Raw genomic sequence first — 19,050 nt, 5'->3', positions numbered from 1 at the left:
CTTTATTTTGAAAATTATCTCAATGCAGTTTGGTAGGGATCGATGAAATGGCTCAAGAGAACGCACACAGGAGAAAAACCCTTTAGGTGCTCAGTTTAGATAAAGCATAATATTGTGAGAGTCCAGTCCATAGTGGATCTAACATAATAGCGTGAGAGTCCAGTCCATAGTGGATCTAACATAATAGCGTGAGAGTCCAGTCCATAGTGGATCTAACATAATAGCGTGAGAGTCCAGTCCATAGTGGATCTAACATAATAGCGTAAGAGTCCAGTCCATAGTGGATCTAACATAATAGTGTGAGAGTTCGGTCCATAGTGGATCTAACATAATAGTGAGAGTCCAGTCCATAGGGGATCTTACATAATAGTGTGAGAGTCCAGTCCATAGTGGATCTAACATAATAGTGTGAGAGTCCAGTCCATAGTGGATCTAACATAATAGTGAGAGTCCAGTCCATAGTGGATCTAACATAATAGTGTGAGAGTCCAGTCCATAGTGGATCTAACATAATAGTGTGAGAGTCCAGTCCATCGTGGATCTAACATAATAGTGTGAGAGTCCAGTCCATCGTGGATCTAACATAATAGTGTGAGAGTCCAGTCCATAGTGGATCTAACATAATAGTGAGAGAGTCCAGTCCATAGTGGATCTAACATAATAGTGTGTGAGTCCAGTCCATAGTGGATCTAACATAATAGTGTGAGAGTCCAGTCCATAGTGGATCTAACATAATAGTGTGAGAGTCCAGTCCATAGTGGATCTAACATAATAGTGAGAGTCCAGTCCATAGTGGATCTAACATAATAGTGTGAGAGTCCAGTCCATAGTGGATCTAACATAATAGTGAGAGTCCAGTCCATAGTGGATCTAACATAATAGTGAGAGTCCAGTCCAAAGTGGGGCCAGCAGGAGATGTTGTGTGTGATAGCAGATTCCCTCATGAGTTGGAGTGATGCTAAGACCAGCAGCTACACAACTTTGATTGGTTGGGAACAACATCAAGCAATTTCATGTGGAAGACGTTAAAAAAGTTCACCAGCACACATTAGTGCTCAGGTGATCAACCGTCCACAAGAAGTGGGAAAAGAAGCAGCGCTTGTCTGTGCCGTAAACAGCCTTCCAAGGAGAGAACGAAGGAAGGAACCAGCTAAACCCCACATGAACAAGAACTTGGCAACAGAGGAGAAATTCCTCTGTGGGAAGAAACCTTGGACAGAACCTAGACTCTGTGGGGCGGCCGTCTGTCTCCACCAGTGGGGTGAAGAGAGAGAGACATAGAAGGACAGAGCATATCCATATCAGATAATTAGTCATTGTTTTACAATGTGGGATGTTTTCACAGCCTGTTTGTTCTTTGTTTTTTTTACCCCAAAATAAAACAAAACATTTGGTTTGCACTCTGGGTTTGTGAACGTAGAATTGTCCTAGTAGACATAACAATTTTCTCCAAGTCTTTATAAAAATAAAAATAAACATTGTAAAAACGGAACATAACCTCTTTACAATAATAAAAAAAAGTGTATAATAAGTAGGAAACAAAATAAATGCTAAATCGATCATGTTTGAAGATGACAAAAGGAGAATTCTGAGAAACATCCTGGAGGAATTTGGATGAAGTGAGTTTCAAAAGTAGAATGTGTGAATGATTTTGACGTGTCGTTATTTATTCTTATTTGGAGTGAAAAATATATCAACCTCAGTGAAAAATCTCACAAAATTAAAATTAGGGAAGGAGTTTCTCCAAAACGCAACACCCTCTAGTGGACAAATTTTACATCTATGCTAAGATGGCAACGTTGTTTAAATTTTTTTTAATGTGTTTTTTTTTACTATTCGAGATCACTATCAGATCATTTCGACAACTGTTTTTTTATTATTTTTTGTAAAAAGGAAAATATATTTTGAAAAAAAAAAGCCTTAAAATAGGAAACGGAAGTGGCTGACGTTTCGCGCATGCGTAAAGAGCTCGAGCAGCTCTAAAAAGACTTTGGAGGCGACCAAGATGGCGGACTGAGTGGTTTTACATTTACCTTCTAAAAGCGAATTTAGTAACAAATACCTCAAATATTTCTCTTTTCCTTGTCCCACGAAACGGAAGTTGAGTTTGGAGCGATGGAGTGTTTTCTGAAGTGAAGATTGAAGACGTGATAGAAGATGGACGACTACTGCTATGCTAAGATGGCGACGTCATGTAAAAGAGAAAGTGAAAGAAAATCAGCAACGGAGAAAAAGATGAAAATCAAAGACGAAGGTGAGCGGTTTGACGTTTCCAACAACGTAATTATCAATCCCTGAAAAATAGCGTTTTGAAACGATAACGGCGAAGCTCTGCTAGCGGTGCCTTTAAAAACACAGCGAGCTAGCGGCTAACGTCCCTCCACAGTGTTTTAACTACTTCTAAATCACTAATTGTCGCCTCCATGGTTACGAATAACCTATGTTTCCTACAAATATCATCCCTGCAGCTAAACATGCTTCACTACACACCGTAGGAGGATACAATAGATCAACGCTAACAGCAAGCTAGCAACCCTGAATGTAAACATAAGGATGGATATATATATATATATATATATATATATATATATATATATATATATATATATATATATATATATATACAAATAACTACTGTAACTATACCAAGTACAAAAGTTGTTTATGCTACAGAAAGTAAGCAGATATGAACAGTAAATGAACAAGCAGATCAATAATCCATCCATTTCTACCGTTTGTCCCTCATAGCTTTGACATTTCAGAAATGACACAACATCTTAGTGTATTACTTGTATTAAAGGCCTACTGAAATTATTTTTTTTTTATTTAAACGGGGATAGCAGATCCATTCTATGTGTCATACTTGATCATTTCGCGATATTGCCATATTTTTGCTGAAAGGATTTAGTAGAGAACATCGACGATAAAGTTTGCAACTTTTGCTCGCTGATAAAAAAAAGCCTTGCCTGTACCGGAAGTAGCGTGACGTCGCAGGTTGAAAGGCTCCTCACATTTCCCCATTGTCTACACCAGCAGCGAGAGCGATTCGGACCGAGAAAGCGACGATTACCCCATTAATTTGAGCCAGGATGAAAGATTTGTGGATGAGGAACGTGAGATTGAAGGACTAGAGTGCAGTGCAGGACGTATCTTTTTTCGTTCTGACCGTAACTTAAGTAAAAGGGCTCATTGGATTCCACACTTTCTCCTTTTTCTATTGTGGATCACGGATTTGTATTTTAAACCACCTCGGATACTATATCCTCTTGAAAATGAGAGTCGAGAACACGAAATGGACATTCACAGTGACTTTTATCTCCACGACAATACATCGGCGAAACACTTTAGCTACGGAGCTAACGTGATAGCATCGGGCTTAACTGCAGATATAAACAAAATAAATAAACCCCTGACTGGAAGGATAGACAGAAGATCAACAATACTATTAAACCATGGACATGTAAATACACGGTTAATGCTTTCCAGCCTGGCGAAGCTTAACAATGCTGTTGCTAACGACGGCATTGAAGCTAACTTAGCTACGGGACCTCACAGAGCTATGCTAAAAACATTAGCTATCCACCTACGCCAGCCCTCATCTGCTCATCAACACCCGTGCTCACCTGCGTTCCAGCGATCGACGGAGCGACGAAGGACTTCACCCGATCATCCGTGCGGTCGGCGGCTAGCGTCGGATAGCGCGTCTGCTATCCATCTCAAAGTCCTCCTGGTTGTGGTGCTGTAGACCGCCGCTAATACACCGATCCCACCTACAGCTTTCTTCTTTGCCGTCTTCATTGTTCATTAAACAAATTGCAAAAGATTCACCAACACAGATGTCCAGAATACTGTGGAATTATGAAATGAAAACAGAGCTTTTTGTATTGGATTCAATGGGGCCGAAAACTTCCGTTTCAACGATTGACGTCACGCGCATACGTCACCATACATAGACGTTTTCAACCGGAAGTTTAGCGGGAAATTTAAAATGTCACTTTATAAGTTAACCCGGCCGTATTGGCGTGTGTTGCAATGTTAAGATTTCATCATTGATATATAAACTATCAGACTGCGTGGTCGGTAGTAGTGGCTTTCAGTAGGCCTTTAAGTGACAGACTTCTTCCCGGAAGTGAAAACCAGTGGTGGTCAACCAAGCCGAGATGGCTGTTGTGCAGCAAACTATCTGAGTACGCAAGAGGCCTAGATCTTCCTGTAAAAAGCAGATATGAGCAATAAGATCTAACTACTCAATGGAATCCATGCCTATACTATACTTTATCGTAAGGGATGTCACAGTATGACATTTTCTTATCATGGTTATTTATTGTGACCAAAATGATCACGGTTATCATTATTATCGCAGTATTTTTAAATGTGCTCAAAAGTTCCTAAAAGTACTTATACTGAAATCTTTTAACCAATTTGAATAAAAAAAAACCACAAACAACACCTTCAAATTGATTTCCTTTGTAGAAGAGACATTATTGTAGATAAAAACACTTTCGTGGACCTCAAGTAGAAATTGAATGTCGATCACTCGGGAAGGAGAATGTCTTCGAGGCCCGGAGGAAGCTGATCTCACCAAGTTGCCACTAGGGATGATGTTTGATAAGAAATGATTGAGTTTGAGCCTATTATCGAATCCTCTTATCGAACCGATTCCTTATCGATTCTCTTATCGAGTCCAGATAGGTTGTTGTATATGCATACTTGCCAACCTTGAGACCTCCGATACCAGGAGGTGGGGGTTGGGGGGCGGGGGCGTAGCTGGGGGCGTGGTTAATAGGGGAGTATTATATTTACAGCTAGAATTCACCAACTCAAGTATTTCATATATATATATATGTGTGTATAGGCAACATAATTACATACCCCTTCCCCTTCGAACTGTCCTGGATGAACTGAAATTCTTGTTTCCATTCGTTTTGGAACTTGCAAGCGTATTTCTTCATCTTGCTCGTCGACGGCGTCGCCATGTCTGTAACTTCCTCGTTCTTCTGCTTCGTCTCCTTGTTGTGTGCGCAGTTGTGCACTCTACTCTCTAAAAGCCGTAGATGGTATGACGTCATTGGGCAGGCAAGCTGTTTATAATGTGGGAAAGCGGACGTGAGAACAGGTCCGCATTGAGCTGGAGGGGGCGTGGCCTCCAGCTCCGGCTGAATACCGGTAGTTTGTCAGGAGAAAATTTCTGCCGGGAGGTTATCGGGAGAGGCGGTGAATACCGGGAGTCTCCCGGTAAAACCGGGAGGGTTGGCAAGTATGTGTATAGGGAAAAAAAACACACAATATTTGGTTTAACAAATCACTTCACATTGTCTACTGCTCGCTACTATAGTATTACCATATCTGAGTTATTGTGCAGAAATGTGGGGAAATAACTACAAATGTGCGCTACATTCGTTAACCGTGTTACAAAAAAGATCAATTAGACTGATACATAATGTTGGATATAGAGAACATACAAACACTTTATTTATTGAGTCAAAAATATTAAAGTTTGATGATTTGGTAAAATTGCAAACAGCTAAAATGATGTGGAATTAAATGATGGAATGGATTAAGTAAAGAAGTTAATTATTGCACTGATATGATCCACTTCAAGAGGTTGTTCAAATGAATAGTGCTTACAAAGTACAAAGAAGAAGAATTATGAGAAATACTTCCAACCTTATTGAAAATAAGATATTCTTCATCTCAGTATGTTAATAATGACTGAATTAATTAATTACATATTACAAAACTGTTGTATATACTAATTCACAGATATTTTATTATAAAAAGGTCAGTAAATGATGTATATATTTGTAAACGCTATGAAGTGGGAAAGGGGTAGGATTAAATAAGCTTTACTTCTTCCTACTCCTATAAAGTGAAATGACATGAAACTGTGATGTATTATACTGTAAGTGTGTTCATGTTCCAAATAAACTAAAGAAATAAAGAAAGCACTAGTTTATTAGACAGACTTGCAAACTCTGTCGTGATGTCGGCTACAAGATAACGTTAACGTTATCAGACACATACAAAAAGGCTCACGTTAACGTTACCGTTAGCTGCTGACTATGCTTAGGTAACGTTAGTCTAGCTAACATTACTGCAGTCCTGGTTGACATAAGAGGTAACGTTACTACAAGTGAGCAGATATGGAAATTAACCGGCAACAGTTAACGTTAGTTACTCACCGCCACTGTAGCTGGGACTGGGGCAGCTGGCAGAAGAAGAGGGGTGTTCTTCGTCGTCTCTGCCGCTGCTTCAACACGTGTCGAAGACACGACACGCTTGTTGTGCTTCCCCCTCTTACACGAGAGCGAAGCCTGGCAATATGCAAATATTGCCAGGCTTCCTCGTTTTTTTTTGGTGAAATGAAGCCATGCCTTGGAGCGCTTTTTCTGGTCCATTTTTTTCCTGCTTTCCCAATCTGCGCCTAATGACTGAGCTACGTGACGTCATTTCTTGTGATGTCCCACCGGGCATTTCTTGTCGGGACGGGATTCGTTCCCAGGGATTCGAATAAAGAACCAACTCTTTTTCTTTACTGTAGTGGTCTCGATAACGGGTGCCGGTTCTCAAAAAGGGATTCGAGTCCGAGGACTCTGTTCTTTTCTTATCGAACAACCGGGAAAACTGGTTTCGAGCATCATCCCTAGTTGCCACTGACTGTTGTCTCTGTGAAGACTGAAGATGCTGAAGAGAAATAGGAGAGTCCTCCCCAGATTCCCCAAGCACCGCTTCCTCATAGGAAGACGTGTAGCTGGGATTGAGGAGGTCTTCAAAGTATCCCCTCCACCGATCCGCAACATCCCCGGTCGAGGTCAACAGCACACCATTCCCATTATAGACGGTGGTGTTGACTTTACACTGCTTCCCCCTCCTGAGGCGGAGGATGGTGGTCCAGAATCGCTTCGAAGCCGTCCGGAAGTCATTCACCATGGCTTCCCCAAACTCCTCCCATGTCTGAGTTTTTGCCTCTGCGACATCCGAAGCTGCACACCGCATGTCCCATAAGCCAAAAGGACTCCTTCTTCAGCTTGACGGCATTCCTCAGTTCTGGGAATACCACCATGACAAGCTCCAACCACCTTGCCGCCACAGCTCCAATTGGCCGCCTTCACAATAGAGGCATGGAACATGGTTCATCTCCGTATAATACATGGGACCATATCCCAAACGCATCATTCTGTTGGACATTTACTTTAAGCGCGTTATGGATGGATCCCCCACACCAGAAGCTACTAAACAGCATTACTGGATAGTCGCTAGAGCTATTATTAGCTAACAACACCCGCAGCTAAAGTAATTACGTCCAAGAAGCTGTAAGAGAGCGGGAGATACTGTGTAAAATACATTGGAATGTTAGCGCCCTCTAGCCATCTGTGTACAGTAAATATTGCAAACAGACCATTTAACCACATGAGAGAATAGGGCCCTAGGGCGAATGGCCATGAAACACTACACACACACAAACAGTAAATAGAAGAAAGTGGATAGACTTGTGAGTTCAAGGAGAAACTTCTCATGGATCATCTATGAACTACAGTTTAATTGTGTTGTTTGTGTCTCGCAGACGTCCAACAACTGATTGGTCATCCAGAAGAACTTCCCCTTCAGCCGCAATTGGTGAGCTTCATTTTAAAGGAGGAGGATCTACAGCCCCCACATATTAAAGAGGAAGAAGATGATACACAGCCCCCTCACTTTAAAGAGGAAGCGGAGAAACTCTGGATCACTCGGGAAGGAGAGTGTCTTCTAGGGCCGGAGGAAGCTGATCCCACCAAGTTGCCACTGACTGTTGTCTCTGTGAAGACTGAAGATGATGAAGAGAAACCACTGATTGGTCATTTAGAAGAACTTCCATCTCGGCCACAGGGTGAGTGCTCTGCTTTGAAGCAAGAGCGTCCTTGGCCCCTCCACATTAAAAAAGAAGAACCGGAGAAACTCCGGATCACTCAGGAGGGAGAGGGTCTTCTAGGACCACAGGAAGCTGGTCTCACCAAGATGCCACTAACTGTTGTCTCTGTGAAGATGGACAATGCTAAAGAGAAACCACAACCAGGCGACATAATAGCGCCACTATCAGATAGTGAGACTGAAGACGACGTTGAAGTAACTTTGAGCAGAGATAAAGACTGTGAAGGTGATATGAGGACTCACACTGACAACAAACACTCTAAATGCTCTAAAAAGATAAGAGGTGAAATTAGTTTCAGCTGCTCTGTTTGTGCTAAAAGTTTTTCTAAAAAGAGCAATTTGTATGTGCACATAAGAACGCACACAGGAGAAAAACCATTTAATTGTTCAGTTTGTGCCAAAAGCTTTTCTCAAAAGAACCATTTATCTGAACACATGACAACACACACAGGAGAAAAAATATTTATTTGTTCGGCTTGTGGGAAAAGGTTTTCTCGTAAGAAAGTTTTGACCGAACATAGAAGAACACATACAGGAGAAAAGCCGTTTAAATGTTCAGTTTGTGGTAAAGGTTTTTCTCAAAAGAGCAATTTGACCCACCACAGCAGAACACACACAGGAGAAAAAACCTTTAATTGTTCAGTTTGTGGTAAAACTTTCTCCCTGAAGAGCAATTTGACTAAACATATGAAAACACACACAGGAGAAAAACCATTTAATTGTACAGATTGCGGTAAAAGCTTCTCGCAAAAGGGAAATTTGACTGAACACACGAAAATACACAAAGGAGAAAAACCATTTAAGTGTTCAGATTGCGGCAAAGGCTTTTTACAAAAAGCCAATTTGACTGAACACATGAAAATACACACGGGAGAGAAACCGTTTAATTGTTCAGTCTGTGATAAAAGCTTTTCCAAAAAAAGCACTTTGACCAAACACACCAGAACACACACAGGATAAAAAAATAAACATGCAATTGTTTGGGATGCAGAGGGCAGCGGCAGAGTTGGAACCAGGCCACGTTATTGGAGGAAGTGTTGGAGTAGTTTAGTTTATGTTGCATTCCAGTCTGTATGCCATACAACTAATAATAATAATAATAACAATAATAATAGATTTTATTTGTAAAAGCACTTTACATTGAACAAACAACCTCAAAAGTGCTACTATTTTTGTAGATGCAAATAGATGTTTGGCTTATTCTCAGCCATCTGGCCTCCTTCCTATCCAGACAAATATACAATAAAATATCTGCCGACACCCTAAACTGATGCATCAGCAATTGGTGAAAAAACAGCCAATGACAGAGCAGGAAGCTTATATACGTCACATATTATTGGATTGTTTATACGTCACATATTATTGGTCTGTTTCTGTTGTCGCACACGTTTTTTTTGGCAATAAAAACGATTTTCATTGTGACTTTTTTTGCAGCTATTCTTTTTTTCCCAACTCTTATCTTAAGCAGTTTGATTGAAGGGTTGTCACGTGTTCGGCCAAGTACTACTTTTTATAGACTTTTTTTTTTTTTTTTTTAGCTTTTGGGGGAGTGGGACGTTTCAAATATTAGTTCACATTTGCTTTTCTTTTGACACAAAGAGAAAAATCATCAAATGAGTTTAGATTTGACCTGAAAGGGATAAAAGTACAATACTCATAAATAATTGCCTGATTTTAGAGTTTAATAGTTTATATAACGCAATGTGTTGTCCATTTACCAAAAGCTCAGGAAGTTCGGAAGCTCTACAGAAAGAGTTCTTGGAATTACATAAAGGCCTACTGAAATTATTTTTTTTTATTTAAACGGGGATAGCAGATCCATTCTGTGTCATACTTGATCATTTCGCGATATTGCCATATTTTTGCTGAAAGGATTTAGTATAGAACAACGACGATAAAGTTCGCAACTTTTGGTCGCTGATAAAAAAAAACCTTGCCTATACCGGAAGTAGCGTGACGTCACAGGAGGTAGGATTCCTCACAATTCCCCATTGTTTACAATGGAGCGAGAGAGATTCGGACCGAGAAAGCGACGATTACCCCATTAATTTGAGTGAGGATGAAAGATTCGTGGATGAGGAACGTTAGAGTGAAGAACTAGAGAGGCAGTGCAGGGTGTATCTTTTTTCGCTCTGACCGTAACTTAGGTACAAGGTCTCATTGGATTCCACACACTCTCCTTTTTCTATTGTGGATCACGGATTTGTATTTTAAACCACCTCAGATTCTATATCCTCTTGAAAATGAGAGTCAAGAACGCGAAATGGACATTCACAGTGACTTTTATCTCCACGACAATACATCAGCGAAGCTCTTTAGCTACTGAGCTAACGTGATAGCCTCTGGCTCAAATGCAGATAGAAACAAAATAAATAAATCCCTGACTGGAAGGATAGACAGAAGATCAACAATACTATTAAACCATGGACATGTAACTACACGGTTAATAATTCTCAGCCTGGCAAAGCTTAACAATGCTGTTGCTAATGACGCTGAAGCTAACTTAGCAACTTAGCAACCGGACCTCACAGAGCTATGATAAAAACATTAGCGCTCCACCTACGCCAGCCAGCCCTCATCTGCTCATCAACACCCATGCTCACCTGCATTCCAGCGATCGACGGCGCGACGAAGGACTTCACCCGATCACAGATGCGGTTGGCGGCTAGCATCGGCTAGGCGTCTGCTATCCAAGTAAGTACTCCTTGTTGTGTTGCTACAGCCAGCCGCTAATACACTGATCCCACCTACAACTTTCTTCTTTGCAATCTCCATTGTTCATTAAACAAATTGCAAAAGATTCACCAACACAGATGTCCAGAATACTGTGGAATTGTTCGATGAAAACAGAGCAGTTTGTATGGTGACACATTGGGTACGAATACTTCCGTTGCCGTCGTGACGTCACGCGCATACGCATCATACATAGACGTTTCCAGCCGGAAGTTTAGCGGGAAATTTAAAATTGCACTTTATAAGTTAACCCGGCTGTATTGGCATGTGTTGCAATGTTAAGATTTCATCATTGATAGATAAACTATCAGACTGCGTGGTCGCTAGTAGTGGCTTTCAGTAGGCCTTTAAAGGCCTACTGAAACCCACTACTACCGACTTACCGGTCCCGATCTCTCCAGTCAGACAACTTTTACACTATAAGAAAAATTGCTTACCTTTTAGATGCTTGCGTGCAAACCTCTGTCTGCCTGAGAGAGAGACTGGGAGCGGATGTGGATCTGCAGAGTTCTGGACCATCCTGTTCATGACGCCATTTTTGTGTAGTGGATGGTCCGAAGCTTAAACAGCAACAAAAGTGAGTTTAGTACAAAAGGTTTATTTACCCATAATCAAAAAGTACATAGTTGGATTGAGTTGCCCATGCAGACAGACAAACGTCCTCCGGAGGACTCAAGAATCAAGCAATCACACATAGCCCTTGTCACTTGGCCATTTTATCTGTTTCCCCATGCCTCAAGGTCCTGTTGTTTTCGACCTGTTTGTTCTGCAACATCCTTGAATCCCTTAGTCATAATAGACAATCAAAACATTTTGTAGAATGGTCAGACCGACTCCATATTCAACTTTGACCTACATCTGGTCCTTCAATGGTTTAGAATAGAAAAGAATGAAACGAGCAGACATTCTTGACAGACACGAAATATAGTTTAAAGGTCAGAAATTCCACTACACTGTCAACAGCATCTGCAAGGGCAAGAGTTTCTCCAGCAAGAGTGCTGCGTACGACTCTCCTGATCTTTTTTGACTGCCAATACACAGTTGAGAATCTTCCTTCCTCACCCATCAGCAGAATGAGATGTCCCCCGTGCCTCCATCTGTAAAGTTTCCCAGTGAGGCGTCGCAGAACACTACTCCAAGGTTTCTCATAGTCATTCATATTGACGTCCCACTGGGGTGAGTTTTCCTTGCCCGTATGTGGGCTCTGTACCGAGGATGTCGTTGTGGCCTGTACAGCCCTTTGAGACACTTGTGATTTAGGGCTATATAAATAAACATTGATTGATTGATTGACTACTAGCTTTAGAGAACTGTCTTTTCCCAGGTTAGGGTTAGGGTTAGGGTTAGGGCAAACATAATATCCGGTCTACTTTGTCTGACAACCCGCAGAAATTGACCTATTTTTGATCTCAGGTCATCAATTTCACTTTCAGTCAAATGAGCATCCCGTCTCATGGCTCTGGAGATGCCTATGTGACTTGCTGGAGATTCTGTACGTAATTGTATTGATGCATATATGTTACTCCATTTGCAGTGACATACTCCATGCCTACATAGCGAAAGCTGTCATGTTCTTCTCTGCCCATTTGAAAGGCAGATTGCAGGTGAGGGATTACGGTTGTTGCGAAAATCTGTGAACCACCCCAGATGAAATCATCAACATGACAAGCAAGCACCCCAGACACACTACAATCGTTATCCAACCAATAAAATATAGCAGGGTCAACTTGTGACTTCTTTCCTCCAGTTTGCAACATTGTTTCTTTAACCCTATTGTACCAGTACAGTGATGCATCATTTAGTCCATAAACACATTTGTTTAGCTTCCATTACCTCAACTTCTGTGTGGACGTGATCTGCCCTGCTAAGACTGTTCGGTGCTACCCTAATAACAAACCCTGGGTAACACAAGAGGTTAAAGCTGTCCTCAACAAGAAGAAAGCTGCCTTCAGGAGTGGAGACAGGGAGGCAATGAGAGCAGCACAGCGGGAGGTGAAACAACGCGTGAGGGAAGCTAAGGACAGCTACAGGAAGAAGCTGGAGCAGAAGCTGCAGCAGAACAACATGAGGGAGGTCTGGGAAGGTGTGAAAACCATCACAGGCCACAAGGCAAAGACCAGAGCTGTTGGGGGGACAATAGAGAGGGCCAATGAGATGAATAACTTCTTCAACCGGTTCAACCAGCCCGTGTCCTCTCCACCCCTCAATCCCCATCGCAGCCACCCCCTTTCCCCTCAACGCACCTCCCCCCCAGCCATGGCAACACCCCCCTCCACCACCTCTACGCAGACATTAGTCATCTCTGCAGACCAGGTCAGAGGTCAACCGAGGAAGCTACAGCCTAGGAAAGCAGCAGGCCCAGACAAGGTGTGCCCCCGACTCCTGAAGACCTGTGCTGCAGAACTGGGTGAACCACTCCAGCGGATCTTCAACCTCAGCCTGCAGCTGGGGAGAGTGCCAACCCTCTGGAAGACGTCGTGCATCGTTCCAGTTCCCAAAAAGAACTGCCCCAGTGAGTTGAACGATTACAGACCAGTGGCGCTCACCTCTCATATAATGAAGACAATGGAGCGGCTCTTTCTCAGCCTCCTCAGACCACAGGTGCAACATGCCCAGGACAGCCTGCAGTTTGCATACCAGGCAGGCGTTGGTGTGGAGGATGCTATCCTTTACCTGCTGCACCGAGCCCACTCACACCTGGATAAGGGAAATGGCGCTGTGAGGATCCTGTTCCTGGACTTCTCCAGTGCCTTTAATACTATCCAGCCCCGCCTTCTCCAGGACAAGCTGGACAGAATGCGAGTGGATCCCTGCCTGGTTGCCTGGATTTCAGACTACCTCACCCATAGGCCACAGTACGTCAGACTGAAGGACATCACATCTGGCACTGTGATCAGCAGCACCGGAACACCCCAGGGAACGGTGCTGGCTAGGGATGATACTCGAAACCGGTTTCCCCGGTTGTTTGATAAGAAACGAACCGAGTCCTCTGACTCGAATCCCTTTTTGAGAACCGGTACCCGTTATCGAGACCAGTTAATGAACAGGTAGGTAGTATTTCCTGCTTGGCATTGCTGCCTGTCGCACCTCCTCCAGTGCCCACGGGTCAGCTGCAGGGTCATCAGCCAGGAACCACCATTCACCAACGTTTCACTCCTTTAATCCTGGAACGTCTCCTGGTGGCGGAGCAGTGACAGGGACGTCTCCCTGTCACCCCCTGCAGCTGATAGCTGTTACCCCCTGCGGCTGTTATCGGGGTTAGTTGTTCTTTCCCCAGCTCCTGTCCTTCCTCCTCAGCCAGAGCCAAAAGCTGCCTTTCTCGGCCTCCTCTGCCAGATCTTTTATGGCCTTTCTCAGCTTTCTTCCAGTCACTCCTACGTCCCTCAAAAGGCGTGTGGTTGACAGCCCCACGTAGCCTCGGCAGCCAACTTCTACTGGGTAGATGGTTGTCTTCCAGCCAGCCTCCCGGCACTCAGCAGCCAGCTCCGAGTACTTGGCCTTCTTGCGCTCAAAGGCGGCCTCGATCCCCTCCTCCGATGGTACGGTCAGCTCAATAAGGTGCACCACTCTTGCCTTGCTGGACCACACTACAATATCCGGGCGGAGAGATGTAGTGGTGATCTCCGTGGGGAACCGGAGCTGCCTATTGAGGTCAACCCTCATGTCCCACTCCTGGTCTGGGGAAAAGGGCCTTGCTGCTGTCTCTCTTGGCCTGATGTATCTTTGACCCCCCCCCTTCCGTGACAAAGCTGGTATGGTTCTCTGCTGGTGGTGATTCTTTGCTGCCCTGTCGACACCCCTCCAGCACCTCCGCTAGTTTCCTCAGGACCTGGTCGTGGCGCCATCTATAGCGCCCCTGAGAGAGTGCGGTCTTGCAGCCCGACAAGATGTGCTGGAGGCTTGCGTTGGGAGCATTGCAGAGTGAGCAGCATTCCTCGTTCCCGAACCATTGGTGAAGGTTACGAGGACAGGGAAGCGTGTCGTAGGTTGAACGAATAAGGAAGCTGATCCTTGCCTGTGGAATCTTCCACAGGTCGGACCAGCTGATGTTCCGGTTGACCACTCCCTCCCAGGTTGTCCACCTTCCTTGTCGGCCCTGCGACACGGCCTTGATCTTATAGCGCTCTTCCTCCATCCTCGTCACCTCCGCCACCACCATCTCCTTCCTCTCCTTGCGGTTGGCCTTAGACCAGAACCGAGGCGCTTCTCCCCATCCTAGCCCTGCTCTTCCTGCCTGGACTCTGCCCATGAGCTCTTGGTGATGCAGCCTACTGACAGCTCGGTCAACCTCAGTTTGGGCTTTCCACTTTCGGCCAGTGGGAACCTTGGCATTGGCGTTCCTTACTGACTGGTCAGTGGACTCTCTTAGTTCGAGGACCAGCCTGGACTTCTCCTGCATATAGCCCAGACTGATAGACTGCAGTGGCAGCTGCAGTGCGTTCTTCCCAAAGAGGCCCGTTTCTGAAAGACACCGTGGTAGTCCCAGCCACTTTCTGATGAATGAGTTGGCTTTTCCATCCATCTTACTCACGGCAGATGAGGGGATCTCGCTCATTTTCAGAGGCCACATCACCCTCCTGTAGAGTATGAACTGGTAGCACCAGACCTTGTACTTTCCAGGGAGTTGGCTCTGGTCGATCCTTGCCAGGCCGTCCGTGAGTTGTTTCATGACAGTCCTCCCCATCTGTTTATCGGACAGCTCTGCAGTGTACTGCCTCCCCAGGCTTTTGATGGGTTGCTCAGACAGGAGGGGGATTTTCTCTCCCCCGACGACAAAGATGGTGTTGTCGTTTCTGACTCCCTTTCTGAGTGACAGGCTACGGGATTTGGAGGGTTTGATCTTCATTCTGGCCCATGATGTCAACTCATCCACCCTTTTCAGCAGTCGAGATGTACATGCTGCTGTCTGAAGGAGGCTGGTGACATCGTCCATATAGCTCCTCAATGGGGGTAACCTCTGACCAGATGGTGTTTTGATTCCTCCAACCATTTGCCTTGCTCCGATGAGGATTATCTCAAAGGCTGCCACGAACAAGATTGGAGAAATGGCACACCCCATTGCAATTCCCACTTCTAGATGCTGCCACCCGGTGGTGAAGTCCTGGAGGGCAAAGCACATCTGCAGATCGCTGAAGTAAAGCGCTACCAGGTTCTTGATGCAGGGTGGCATGTGGAAGAACTCCAAGGCGTAGTTGATCAGCTGGTGTGGGACCGATCCGTATGCGTTGGCGAGATCGAGCCAGATGACATGCAGGTCGGTCTTCTCCCGCTTGGCCTTCTGGATCTGGTCCCAGATCATCGTAGAGTGCTCTACGCATCCTGGGAAACCTGGAACTCCTGCTTTCTGGCAGTTGGTGTCGATGTAGCAATTCTCTAGCAGGTAGGTGGTCATCCTTCTGGCCAGCACTGAGAAGAAGATTTTTCCTTCTACGTTCAGCAGGGCGATGTTTCTGAATTGGCCGATATTTTGGAGTTTTCTTCCTTCGGGATGAATACCGCTACAGCCCTTTGCCACTCCGCTGGAATGAGTTGCTTTTTCCAGGCAGTTCTCATTAGATACCAGAGCAGTTCAAGTACCTTGGGGCAGTTCTTATAGAGCTTGTAGGGAACTCCATTGGGGCCTGGTGCTGATGAGGACCTTGCCTTCTTCACGGTTTGCCTAACTTCGCTGAGCTTGGGGGGCATGATGTTAAATTCAGCTGTCGGTGGCGCAGGCCGGGGCACGTACCCTGGTGTTCCTAATGGGACGTTTCTTAGCGGATCACTGTACTGCCTTTTGACGTGCTGTTCCATTTGCTCCCTGGTGGTTTCGAGCTTCCCGGACTTTTTCTCCTCCAGCAGTTGTCTGGCGTGCTTGAAGGGATCCTTGAAGAAGCTGGCTCGCTCTTTCTGCTTCCGTTTGCTACGCTTGCGGATGCGTTCAGCTCTGCGGAGCCTGGATAGCCTTTGCCTGACCTCCTCCCACAGGACTTTCAGACCTTCTCTCTCTGGCTGGGTTGCCTTCCTCCAGTTCTTGCGGAGTTGTCGGCGTCTTCGCACAAGCTCGGCGATCTCCTTTTCCCTCCTCCCCATTTCCCTTGGGGCAGTCCTCTGCTTGGAGATAATTTCACCAAACCTGTCTTTGCAGGTCTGGTATATGATGTCCCCAAACAGGTTAAGCTTAGCTTCGGCCCCTCCATGCAACCTTTCCTCCAGGATCTTGGTCAGGTCTGTATCCAAAGTACGCCATGCCTCTGCTTCATTTGCCTTTGGCCATTTGAGCTTGTTCCTTCTTGCTGGTTTCTTGGTCTCTGCTTGTGGCTCTGTTCTGTGTGAGATGGTAGAGATTGGGTCTTGGTGCTCACGTGGGGGCTCAGCCTCCACCGAGGGGCTTTCTTCCTCTGTGCCATCTGTGCTTTCAGCAACATTGGGTCCGTTAGCACTGTGGTTTTCTACCTGGCTTCTGGTCCCTCTTGTCTCACCCGCTGCCGCGGTGCAAGGTTGCTGTTGGCCTCTCTGACCACACTTTGCTTTCCCCTGGTGGATTCGCAGTCCCCTGTACGTGGTCACCTTTTCCCATCCGCAAGCACACTTTCGGAGGATCTTCTCCTCATTAACTGGAGTTCTGATGTTCTCGTTATCCGTTTCCGTTGCCATCGTCGTTACCGTGTGGTCCGTCATGTTAGGCCCATCTTTCATCCCGCCTCTCGGAGGGCCTGCGGGTTGTTTTTTCCTTGATTTCTTCGTAGTTAAGGTGGGTGTCCCTCTTGCGAGAGACCAGTGGGTTGGGTAACTAGCCGTCCACTCCCGGTGCGGTCTTTCCCTGCTGCCATCCAGTCTTTCCTGGCTGTCCTCCAGTCTTCCCTGGACTCCAACTGCCCTGTTCACAGTAGTCACTGGGGTTTCCAGAACTTCAGTTAATGAACAGGTAGGTAGTATTTCCTGCTTGGCATTGCTGCCTGTCGCACCTCCTCCATTGCCCACGGGTCAGCTGCAGGGTCATCAGCCAGGAACCACCATTCACCAACGTTTCACTCCTTTAATCCTGGAACGTCTCCTGGTGGCGGAGCAGTGACAGGGACGTCTCCCTGTCACCCCCTGCAGCTGATAGCTGTTACCCCCTGCGGCTGTTATCGGGGTTAGTTGTTCTTTCCCCAGCTCCTGTCCTTCCTCCTCAGCCAGAGCCAAAAGCTGCCTTTCTCGGCCTCCTCTGCCAGATCTTTTATGGCCTTTCTCAGCTTTCTTCCAGTCACTCCTACGTCCCTCAAAAGGCGTGTGGTTGACAGCCCCACGTAGCCTCGGCAGCCAACTTCTACTGGGTAGATGGTTGTCTTCCAGCCAGCCTCCCGGCACTCAGCAGCCAGCTCCGAGTACTTGGCCTTCTTGCGCTCAAAGGCGGCCTCGATCCCCTCCTCCGATGGTACGGTCAGCTCAATAAGGTGCACCACTCTTGCCTTGCTGGACCACACTACAATATCCGGGCGGAGAGATGTAGTGGTGATCTCCGTGGGGAACCGGAGCTGCCTATTGAGGTCAACCCTCATGTCCCACTCCTGGTCTGGGGAAAAGGGCCTTGCTGCTGTCTCTCTTGGCCTGATGTATCTTTGACCCCCCCCTTCCGTGACAAAGCTGGTATGGTTCTCTGCTGGTGGTGATTCTTTGCTGCCCTGTCGACACCCCTCCAGCACCTCCGCTAGTTTCCTCAGGACCTGGTCGTGGCGCCATCTATAGCGCCCCTGAGAGAGTGCGGTCTTGCAGCCCGACAAGATGTGCTGGAGGCTTGCGTTGGGAGCATTGCAGAGTGAGCAGCATTCCTCGTTCCCGAACCATTGGTGAAGGTTACGAGGACAGGGAAGCGTGTCGTAGGTTGAACGAATAAGGAAGCTGATCCTTGCCTGTGGAATCTTCCACAGGTCGGACCAGCTGATGTTCCGGTTGACCACTCCCTCCCAGGTTGTCCACCTTCCTTGTCGGCCCTGCGACACGGCCTTGATCTTATAGCGCTCTTCCTCCATCCTCGTCACCTCCGCCACCACCATCTCCTTCCTCTCCTTGCGGTTGGCCTTAGACCAGAACCGAGGCGCTTCTCCCCATCCTAGCCCTGCTCTTCCTGCCTGGACTCTGCCCATGAGCTCTTGGTGATGCAGCCTACTGACAGCTCGGTCAACCTCAGTTTGGGCTTTCCACTTTCGGCCAGTGGGAACCTTGGCATTGGCGTTCCTTACTGACTGGTCAGTGGACTCTCTTAGTTCGAGGACCAGCCTGGACTTCTCCTGCATATAGCCCAGACTGATAGACTGCAGTGGCAGCTGCAGTGCGTTCTTCCCAAAGAGGCCCGTTTCTGAAAGGCACCGTGGTAGTCCCAGCCACTTTCTGATGAATGAGTTGGCTTTTCCATCCATCTTACTCACGGCAGATGAGGGGATCTCG

General features: G+C 45.9%; 1 protein-coding gene across 1 annotated transcript; it reads left to right on the top strand.

Annotated features, from left to right (window-relative positions):
* Window positions 1-1,968: 1,968 nt before the first annotated feature.
* Window positions 1,969-9,324, top strand: LOC133632225 (gastrula zinc finger protein XlCGF57.1-like). Its single transcript, XM_062024531.1, has 2 exons — window positions 1,969-2,254; window positions 7,565-9,324. The coding sequence occupies exons 1-2, from the start codon at window positions 2,158-2,160 to the stop codon at window positions 8,866-8,868; spliced, it is 1,401 nt and encodes a 466-aa protein (XP_061880515.1). The 5' UTR covers window positions 1,969-2,157; the 3' UTR covers window positions 8,869-9,324.
* Window positions 9,325-19,050: the final 9,726 nt, after the last annotated feature.

The sequence above is a fragment of the Entelurus aequoreus genome, linkage group LG17 (assembly GCF_033978785.1).
Source record: "Entelurus aequoreus isolate RoL-2023_Sb linkage group LG17, RoL_Eaeq_v1.1, whole genome shotgun sequence".
NCBI lineage: Eukaryota > Metazoa > Chordata > Actinopteri > Syngnathiformes > Syngnathidae > Entelurus > Entelurus aequoreus.
The sequence above is the reverse complement of the archived record's forward strand: the minus strand, read 5'-3'. Positions and strand labels throughout refer to the sequence as shown.

Excerpts from the sequence above, each read along its gene's own strand:
- LOC133632225 (XM_062024531.1), top strand. The coding sequence starts at position 2,158 with ATGGACGACTACTGCTATGCTAAGATGGCGACGTCATGTAAAAGAGAA. Across the intron at positions 2,255-7,564 it reads GATGAAAATCAAAGACGAAG|ACGTCCAACAACTGATTGGT; the intron begins GTGAGCGGTTTG and ends TGTGTCTCGCAG.